Source organism: Patagioenas fasciata, chromosome 4 (genome assembly GCF_037038585.1).
Source record: "Patagioenas fasciata isolate bPatFas1 chromosome 4, bPatFas1.hap1, whole genome shotgun sequence".
Taxonomy (NCBI): domain Eukaryota; kingdom Metazoa; phylum Chordata; class Aves; order Columbiformes; family Columbidae; genus Patagioenas; species Patagioenas fasciata.
The window spans coordinates 54,194,181-54,203,195 of NC_092523.1; the positions used below are offsets into that span (position 1 = coordinate 54,194,181).

Here is a 9,015-nt window from a genome sequence, read left to right on the forward strand (position 1 = left end):
AATTTCCCCTCCTTTAGTCGAAAACCATCACTCCTTGTCCTACCGCACCAAGCCCTGCTAAAATGTCTGTCCCTATCTTTCCTGTCAGCCCCTTTTAAGCACAGAAAGACTGCAATGGAGTCTCCCTGGATCCTTCTCTTCTGCAGGCTGAATACCCCCAACTCTCTCAGCCTGTCCTCCCAGCAGAGCTGTTCCAGACTTGGATCATTTCTATGGCTTCTCTGATCCCTCTCAAACAGGTCCAAATATAATATGCTATAAATAAATATAAATAGACATGCAATAATGCATTTGGGTGTTCATAGCTCTGCAGAGAAATAAGTAAATTGAAATCCCTGCTACATTTTGGCTGAATCCACCAACTGCACATGACCCTTCTTGCTGCACCATAGCTCCCTGCTGGCTTTCTGGTTTAAAGAAATTTGGAAGCAGAGAGAAGCTGATCTCTGGCCAGGGCAAATGAGAAATCATTTTTGCTTATTCAGATGCAGTGTGCTCAAGGTCCTAAGCCACATCTGTGTCTTGCAGGAGGAAAGCTTTGCTGTTTGGTAGGAAGTTTGTACCTGGGTCCACAAGTGTTTCACCTGCTAATCGGGTGTGGAGGAGCATTTCTGTGCATCTGTCTTGGAGGTAGTGAAGGCGCAAGGTTGGGAGGTTTGGACTTGGGCTTCCCCTTGTGACTCTGAGGGATGTCACTTCATCCCTAGAGGTGTTTCGTCAGGAGAAGTTTGTATTTAACTCCTCTGTTTGTAGTGGAGGCATGGTTTGGATTTTGGAGGGGGCTGCTTACGATGTTTCAAGGCTGGAGGAGTGAGATGGTGGTGACAGAGAAGGAGGAACATCCTCTGCTTCGGGTACCACTTCCTTGGGGGTCTAGACCCCTCTGCGTGTGATGTGGGAGCCCCCTTGCTCACTGGTACTGTGAGCATCAAGGATTTCACCTGAGTTGTATTCCTCCTTGTGCTGGATGGGGCTTCCAAGGGCACAGTTACTCCTACCATCCCTCCTCTGGCCTCAAAACCAGCTGCAGGTTCTTTACATCTGCTCAGAACCTCTGGGGCATGACATTTGAGACTCCCTTAGTTGGTTACATTGCATCTCTTTGGCTGCTAACAAGTGCTGTTTCAAGAGCACAGAGAGTAGGTACTGTTAAGGTTGCACTCTGAGCTGGGACCAAATGATGTATCTATTAAAAAACACAAAACCAACTGGTTCTCATTGACAGTAGTGAACAAAACACTTCTTTGAGCACCTTATGTGCACCTTCACATTACACAAGAGCTACTAACCGAAGAGGTGTCATCAGAAAACTCATCTAACAGACCAGAGATGGCTTTTTTTTTTTTTGAGGGTGTAATCAAATATCCATGTTCAACTTACCCAAGTGCAAATATCTAAGGAGCCAATTGGGGGTGGTTGGAAGGCCTGGATTTACATTCAAGAGGCAACAAACAACAGGTGTGCAAGCGATTCAGGGAGGGAAGAAAATGCCTGGAACAAATACCAAGGAACAAGTTGTGTACGTGAGTCAACCACCCTAAAATAGCAAGTTGTGGAGGAAAAGTGAATCCCTGGAGGCGGTGCAATGTGTAGAAAGCAAAACTACAGAGTGACCGGACACAGAGAAATTGCATCTGGCTCAGACGCGACTTTCCTATGTGGTTTCTTTACAACAAAAGTGACTGAAACCACTGCTCACCAGATATCTCTGTTTGTGTGTGTAATAACCTGAGTTATTTTTACTGAAACATGGAAACTGCATCATGCAATGCAGAGGAGCTCCCAGCATCTGAGAGAGAACCAGAAACCCATTGTAATCATTCTATTATGACTTAAAATAACATTTCTTTAAAGGAGGGATCACAGTTCTTTATCTTCTCTTTCTCTCCTTGTTTCCTCCTCACCCATTCAGGTAGGGAAGACTCCCCACTTTGTGTTTGTGGTTCTAACAGCCAAGTTCCAAGCACTTTGCAAAATAAGGGGATTTAACTCCATTTTGCAGCCTGTAGACCCAGTGCCACTCTGCTTCCAGGCCTGGTGAAGGCGCAAACCATGGGGATGCCATGCACACTGTGCCAGGGCTGCCACAAGTAGCTACCCCAATCCACCATCCTGCCGGAGACAGGGACATGTGTAGGGCAGCTAGCAGGGGGACACGCTCTGGCCTTCCCAGGGTGGTTGCAAGCCAGGACAACCCAGACACCTGGCACTGGGGAGCAGTGGTGATGCCTCTGGCGCAGGGACCCAAGGTCGGCACAGGGATCCAAGGTCACCACAGGCTCCTGCTGTGCCAAACACTGGGGAGAGGGGTAGGGCAGCAGGAGCCCCGCCCTGTGCCACAGCAATGGCTGGGAGTGCCTGTTCAGTGCTGGTGTCACCCAAGTCGGGCACGTTCCCCCCTGACCCAGCACCCCAGAGGGGCAGGGAATCAGCTGCCAGGGTTATGGCTGCAGCCCCCGCCATGGGAGGGGCTCAGGGGTATCAGCTGCACGCCAAAGTCCCCTAAACCCACAGCCCTGCGAGCCTGAGCCCAGCAACCCTTCCTTGTCACCAGGGGGTCCCCAAACTCTCCCCCACCCACTCAGCTCTGCTCCCCAAGGCAGCAGTCCCAGGGCACCCACCTCATCCAATGCCGTGACGCTCTGTGCCAGAAGGGTGACACCAGTGGGTGAAGCTGGGAGGTGACAGTGGGAGGACAGGGAGACGCAGAGCCCACGAAGGCTGTTCTCAGCAGGAGAAGGAAGGGAAGAGGCTGAGCAGCCAGAGCAGTGTTTGCCAGGGCTGCTGTGTGCCAGGAGGGCGGAGCACAACCAATTGATCACTGGCACAACCTACTGGTCACTGACCTCCTGGTAAGGCTGGGACCCACGAGTCTGGCCCCACTAGCCCCCCGACTCCCTATCCTCTGTGTCCCATCCCATGTCGCCCACCTGGGGATGGGGAGGCCGCTTCTTGTTGCCTCTATCCTGCCGGTGCCTTCCCTGCACACAGTTTTGCTAAAATCCTCTGCTATCCCACGAGGTACTGGGGGTGATCTCCCTGGGGACATGTGGTGACACCAACTGGGGAGAGGCCAGCAGCCCTAGGTGGGGGGCAGAGTAGGCACAGGGCACTGAGCATCACTCAGAGGGGACAGGGAGGGCGTTTTATTTCTCTGCAGCTGTCCCAGGGGATGGAAAGGAGCCCCCGGCATAGCGGTGGTGCCATTGGCACAGTTCGGATCTGAGGGTGCCAGGTGACGCTGTCTCAGATCTGGGTTCGGAAGCACAGGTCGGTCCCCGACATCTTCTGCACGTAGTCCTGGTCGAAGCGCTCGCTCTGGGCCACAGTGAAGTGGTTCTTCCAGTCCCCCGTGGTGCCTGGGACCGGGCGAGATGGGGTTCAGCGGGGACCGAGGGCACACGATGGTACAGGACCCTGGGGACACTCACCTTTGCGCATGAAGGGGGAGATGCCCACATCCATGAGCTGTATGGGCACCATGGTGTAGTTGGTGGTTGGGTTGTCCTGCATGGCTTTGAAGGAGGTGTGTTGGGTGATGGCGTCAAGTGCTGCCTCCGGCAGCTCCTTCTCCAGGAACTGGGCTACCTTGGCGATCTCCTGGCGGGGGTCCTGTGGGACAGAGGCTGATGCTCATCCCCGCATCATCCCCTAGACCCTACACCACCATCCAACTCAGTCCCCTACCTCCTTCAAGTCCTCATAGAAAAGGTAGAGGATGGGGTGATCCTTCCTCCGTTCCCAGTAGCCCTTGACATGGTCGTACCAGGAACCAAATGCCACTGTATGGGGAGAGTGGCCAGCGGGGAGTCACTGGGTGACAGCACCCACAGGTTCCCCACCTGCACCCCAGGTGCCCTGTCTCACCTCTGCCGGCCATGAACTCCTCCAGGTACTGGTCCCACGTCCCAGGGTGGGGGTGCAACTTGTTCATCAGGTCAAAGTGGTAGAAGGAGACGGCCACATCCTTGGCATTACGCCCCACATAGATCATCTGCAGAGGGCTCACTGACATGTGGGGACTCGCAAAGTCCCCCCCAGGGCAAGTCACCCCTTTATCTCTGCTGGGTCCCTCCAGGTGTGTCCCCTCCAACCCATTACCTTGCAGTGATTTTCCCAGAAGGATCTGGGCAAGATGTGAGCTGGGATGTGAGTCTTGATGATGCGAGGGGACGCCATGGCGTCCAGCAGCTCTGTGCCTGCAAAGGAGATTCCTCCTGCTGCCGGTGGGGTGCCCCCAACCCCAAATCCCAAGCTTTGTCCCCATCCAGCACTCTCTGCCCTGCATCACATCCCATCTGCTACCTGCTGGCATTTCCCCAGGGGCAGCAAACTCCAACATGGGCACTCGGTTGAAGATGAGGTCCCGCTTGCATTTTTCTGGATCACCTCCTTGCAGAATCATGTCCACGATCTCGCAAAGCCAGGTGGTGCCTGGCAAGAAGCCGGGTGTCCAGCCAGTGCTGTTCTCACTGGAGCCCCATCACGGGCACTGGAGGTACACCCCCATATCCCAGCCTGGGACACTTACCAGATTTGGGGAAGGTGACCACCACGATGTCCTCGGGACGGCTCTGGAAGGTGTCAATCCGCTCCCAGCCCAGAGCGAAGGCGCAGACCATGGGAATGCCGTGCACTGTGCACCAGGGCTGCCGCAGGTAGGTGCTCAAATCCGCCATCCTGCTTTTGATTGGGATTTGTTGCAGGGGGGCTGGCAAGCATCACGGGGCCACCTCATCCCCGGGAGGTCCCCAAAATCCTTGCTGAGCCCGCCTCTCCTGGCCAAGGGGAAGGAAACCATCCCCTGTTTGCTGATGTCCTGAGAGGTGGTACCTGCCTCCTGCAGGGATTTTGGGGGTCAGCTGGGGGTACAGAGAGCATGGGGGGGCATGGCTGGCCCAAGGGGCTTCAGGTTGGTGCAGGCAGTGGGCAGCTTCCCATATCCAGCCAGCAGCACCGTTCCTTGGGTGTAAAAGTTCACTGGGCTTTGCTGGCTAGAGTTTTGGGCTGCTTTCTGAACAACTTCCAGCCGGGGGGAGTGTTCCAGGATTGCACAAAAAGGGGCTCAAAAAGTACCCTGCCTGAGCTTCATCTCGAGCTTTCAGGGTAGGAGGGAGGCAGCTTCAAGGGCAGGTCCCTGTAGGAGCAATGTGACTCAGGCAGCAAGATAAAACCCGGGTGGCCCTGGACTCTGGCAGCTGGGGTGCTCCTGACATGGACAGGGATGGGCACAGCCAGCCGCCACCGTTGCCATATCCACCACCCTTGGACTTTGGCATGTGCACTCAGTGCCCCGTCCCCCCCTCCTGTTTTTTTTTGCTCAGGCCTCTGTTGCACAGCAGCATGGGGAAGCCTTGCTTGGGCTCCTCCAAGCCCCGCCCCCCACCCTGTGTCCCCCCATGTCGCACATACAGACCCTTCACTTTTGGGGTGTCAAGCCCCAAACCATGGCTGGGATTTCCCCATTACCTGCTTCTTCCTCGGGCGCTCTGGCAGGGAGGAGATAAAGCTTTGCTTGCGCCTAAGATGGAGGCGTGGGGAGGTGCCTGGGGATGTCGGAGTTCAGGAGACGTCATTAGGGAAGGGAGCCAGGGCAACCCAGGTCCCAGCACTGCGGAAAGGACCATGGATCCAAATGCAGGGAGATAATCCCAACCCACATCCCGGGGGGGTTCAACGTCACCCTGTCCCCATCCGGGTGCCACCCACACGGATGTCCCCAGCTCCTCACAGCAGTGTGCGGCTTGCTAGCAGGATGTGGGGGTGAGGCTTTGGTGACACCCCCCCCACCACGACCACACACTCAGGGCACTCAAATACAGGTCCAAAGTTTGCAGGATTGTAAAAACACAAATGCAACAGATCTTGTGCTGCCAGGAAAAGGGTTTAAAGGTGACGGTGATGGTTGAATGTTTTGTAATTGCTTCGTACTTTGGGGGTGCACAGGTGGCAGGAGACATGGTAGCCGGGAAGGGGGAACAGCTCACCTGTTTGCAACCTTGGGGAAAACATCCCTGATTTGTCCCTGGGGCAAATTTCCCTGTGATGTGGGACATGTCCTGTCAGGTGTTTTGCTTGCAGGGACATGCCCTCCCTTCCTGTCTGTCCATCAGCCAGGAAAAACAGGCTGCATGTGCCATCCCCACACGGGGATTTTTTGGAAAAAGTTCCACTTTGAGCAAAGTCGGGAGCTGGGGAAGCTCAGAGATACCCATCAGCATTTAAATAAATGTGTGGAAAGGGTTTAGCAGTCGGATCCAGGTCATACCTATTTGGGGATGAAACAACCCCACAAGACTGCCTTACTGAAAAGCTTTAAACTCAAAGAACAGACTGGAAAAATGGGGTGTAACAAGGGCAATTTGGGGCTTAAAGTGCAAATCCTTGGTGCTAACGGTACAGGGACCGGTTTGCTTCAGCCATTTCTGAGCAAGGGCTTGACAGGGAGGTAACAGGGTGAGTTATCCATCAGGAAAGGATGGTGATAATGCCAGTGGGGAGGGGTTTCTCTTTGCCTTTGCTCCAAAAAAACACAGGCTGATGTGCTCTGGCCTGGGTACAGAGTTTGGGGCGAGCCTGGCCACTGCCTGCCCTGTAAAGAAATGTGGATGCACAAAAGCTCGTGTGCACATGAGATATTTGGGGCAGAGGGTTTGCTGGTGCTTTGGGATTTTTCCACTTCTCAATGAACTTTGTTCTCTCCAGATGCCTTGGTGGCCTGAGGCTTCTCAGGCCAGAAGTGGCTTTTTAAGAGGATGCCCACCCCAGGTAATGCAGAACCAGATAAAAAATCTGATTTGTGCACCCACCCTCCCACCCAACGTGTATGGGGATGTCCCCAACCACTGCCCAGGATTTGGGGGGTGTTCAGTCCCCCCCGCCCTTCCCCACAAGCAATGGCTTGCCCTTCAGTTATCCCAATTTATTGCAGGGAGAAAAGCGAATCGGTGTGAGGATACTCCACTGGGGGAGCAGTGAGAAGCAGAGCCCCCTTGGATTTGGGGAGGCACAAGCCCCCTCACACCTCCACCTGGAAATGGAGGTCAGAACCCGCCATGCGCTGCCAGTAGTGCTGGTCAAAACGCTCGTTCTGAAGTGGCTCTGCCAGTCCCTGGAGATTCCTGGAGGTGAAAAAGCAAGCAGGGGATAACCCTGACACCCCCAAAATATTTGCAGCTGTGGAATGGGGCTGCAAGACAGTCCAGGGATGCCTCTGCCACTGTCCGAACCCCAACTTTCCAGATGAAGGGGGTGAGGCTGTGGTCCATCAGGAAGGTGGACATGGTTTCATAGTTGGCAGCAGGGTTCATCCTCATCTCCTGGAAGGAGCTGCGGTGGGGGATCCTCACCACTGTCCCCTCTGCCACCTCCTTGCCCAGGAACTGCAGGATCTTGTGTACCTCCTGTTGTGGGTCCTGTGAGGTGGTGGACATGGGGAGGTTGCTGAAAAGGCTGTGGGGGTGGGACAGCCGGGATACCCTCTCCTCCATCCTGCCCTCACCTTCTTCATATCCTCATAGAAGAGGTAGAGGAGCCACTTCTCCTGCCTCTTCTCCCACCAGCCCTGCACATGGTCACACCAGGACCCGTAGGCCACTGTGGAATGTGGTCAAGGAGTTAAAAAAACAAGGTGGTGGGGGGCATCCTCCCCACCAGTATTTCAGAGTGGGCACCCTGTGGCTCACCTTTGCCAGTCACGAAGGTCTCCAAGAACTTGCCCAGTGTGCCAGAGTCAGGGTGCATCTTGGCCATTTGGTAGAAATAGTAGTAGGAAACGACGATGTCCTTGGGGTTGCGGGCCAAGTAGATTACCTGGAGACAGCCAAGGATGTGGTTTGGGTGGGTGCAGAGAGGTGCCCCCACTTTGCTACCCATCTGGGGTGAGAGATGGGGTCACCCATGGTGTTACCTTGCAGTCCTTATCCTGGAAGGAAGTTGGGAGGAGCTGGACTGGGAGGTGGGTCTTTACCAGCTGTGGGGATGGGGTTTTACCCAGCAGCTCAATACCTGCAGGCCAGGGGGCTTAGTGGTGTGAGCCCCAGCATCCTCACCCAGCTCAGTCCCCAGCGCACCCAACCTAGCGGGGCGGGCAAGCTGGGGCTCTCACCGCTTGGCATCTCAGGTGCTTTCCTTTCCAGGAAGGGCAACGGGTTGAAGATGGCATCCCGCCAGCAGTTCTCCATGTCACCGTCATGGTAGATCATGTCCAGGATCTCACTCAGCCATGTTGTACCTGCAGCACAGGGACTACATTGCAAGGGGCTGGGGTCACCTCCGTTCCCCATCTTGCACCCCCTCCCCGGGGGCCACTCACCTGATTTGGGGTAGGTGGCAATAAGCAGGTCATCTAGCTGGGCTTGGAAAGCCTCCACCTGTGGCCAACCCTCCACAAAGTACTTGTAGAGAGGGATGCCGTGGAGTCTACCCAGCTCCTCTCTGACCATGTCCTCCCTCCCTATGGCCCATGGTGGGTCCTCCCTGGTGGCAATGAGAGCGGTGACAGCACTGGCTGGACCATGCCTGCAGAAGTGCAGAGACTAAGTGCTGCGTTTGGGATGCTTGGAACTGGGCTCATTTGGGCAGTTTTGGGGGTTAAAAAAGGAGAGTAAGACACGTGTTATTACTGATTGAAACCAGGCTCATCTGGCCATTGATAGGGGTCAGAAGCAGACACGAAGTCCCGAGTTTTGGGTACTTGAATCGCGACTCATTTGGCCAGTGTTGGGATCTGGAAACCAGAGCCCACATCCTGTGGTGTCGATTCCCCGTGTGTTGGGGCTCAGCCTGGAGCCCCCGAGTTGCCTGTGGGGTTGCCAGAGCCCAGGGTTAAGTCCACCTCATATCACAAGTGGTGGAGGTGTTGCTGGTGTCAGCAGGGTGAGTGCTCCATTCCTTGGCAAGGTACCACCATGCTGTTGGTACCGCCCATGTACTAAATCCAAGATGTGAGAGACTGGGAGCACGGCTTCTCCTCCCACCCACCATGTTTCTGACCCCACTTAACCCCCTTTAATG

The 9,015-nt window shown here is 55.0% G+C and overlaps 3 protein-coding genes across 9 annotated transcripts in view; all 3 read right to left on the reverse strand.

The window, feature by feature from the left end:
* Positions 1 to 3,005, reverse strand: part of LOC136100994 (UDP-glucuronosyltransferase 2A2-like) — a 29,273-nt gene extending 26,268 nt beyond the window's left edge. For 3 of the 4 annotated variants that reach the window (XM_071807896.1, XM_065836682.2, XM_071807894.1), the window contains exon 1: positions 2,622 to 3,005. The gene's annotated coding sequence lies outside the window, so the exon portion shown is untranslated. Of the gene's footprint in view, positions 1 to 1,380; positions 1,492 to 2,621 lie in introns of all 4 variants that reach the window. The other variant, XM_071807895.1, reaches the window with a different exon arrangement.
* Positions 3,006 to 3,131: 126 nt separating this feature from the next.
* On the reverse strand, positions 3,132 to 5,701 carry LOC136101334 (sulfotransferase 1B1-like). Of its 4 annotated transcripts, none has more exons than XM_071807897.1 (9): positions 5,684 to 5,701; positions 5,470 to 5,546; positions 4,532 to 4,680; positions 4,306 to 4,434; positions 4,102 to 4,199; positions 3,868 to 3,994; positions 3,688 to 3,782; positions 3,432 to 3,612; positions 3,132 to 3,359 (listed from the first exon to the last, which is right to left on the reverse strand). In XM_071807897.1, the coding sequence occupies exons 3-9, from the start codon at positions 4,677 to 4,679 to the stop codon at positions 3,247 to 3,249; spliced, it is 891 nt and encodes a 296-aa protein (XP_071663998.1). In that variant the 5' UTR covers position 4,680; positions 5,470 to 5,546; positions 5,684 to 5,701; the 3' UTR covers positions 3,132 to 3,246. The 4 variants fall into 4 exon arrangements, with proteins under 4 accessions (XP_071663998.1, XP_071663999.1, XP_065693460.1 ...); XM_071807898.1 differs by having other exon boundaries at positions 4,532 to 4,683; positions 5,684 to 5,700; XM_065837388.2 differs by lacking the exon at positions 5,684 to 5,701 and having other exon boundaries at positions 4,532 to 4,683; positions 5,470 to 5,664.
* Positions 5,702 to 7,018: 1,317 nt separating this feature from the next.
* Positions 7,019 to 8,444, reverse strand: LOC136101429 (sulfotransferase 1A1-like). The gene is made up of 5 exons (XM_071808361.1): positions 8,052 to 8,444; positions 7,686 to 7,812; positions 7,502 to 7,596; positions 7,230 to 7,415; positions 7,019 to 7,111 (listed from the first exon to the last, which is right to left on the reverse strand). The coding sequence occupies exons 1-5, from the start codon at positions 8,442 to 8,444 to the stop codon at positions 7,019 to 7,021; spliced, it is 894 nt and encodes a 297-aa protein (XP_071664462.1).
* Between the last annotated feature and the right edge of the window lie 571 nt (positions 8,445 to 9,015).

Excerpts from the sequence above, each read along its gene's own strand:
- LOC136101334 (XM_065837388.2), bottom strand. The coding sequence starts at position 5,627 with ATGGTCCTTTCCGCAGTGCTGGGACCTGGGTTGCCCTGGCTCCCTTCC. Across the intron at positions 3,783-3,867 it reads GGAGTTCATGGCCGGCAGAG|TGGCATTTGGTTCCTGGTAC; the intron begins GTGAGACAGGGC and ends CTCCCCATACAG. Across the intron at positions 3,613-3,687 it reads TCTATGAGGACTTGAAGGAG|GACCCCCGCCAGGAGATCGC; the intron begins GTAGGGGACTGA and ends TCTGTCCCACAG.
- LOC136101429 (XM_071808361.1), bottom strand. The coding sequence starts at position 8,444 with ATGGTCAGAGAGGAGCTGGGTAGACTCCACGGCATCCCTCTCTACAAG. Across the intron at positions 7,813-8,051 it reads TGCGCTGGGGACTGAGCTGG|GTAATCTACTTGGCCCGCAA; the intron begins GTGAGGATGCTG and ends GGCTGTCTCCAG. Across the intron at positions 7,597-7,685 it reads GACCTTCGTGACTGGCAAAG|TGGCCTACGGGTCCTGGTGT; the intron begins GTGAGCCACAGG and ends CACATTCCACAG.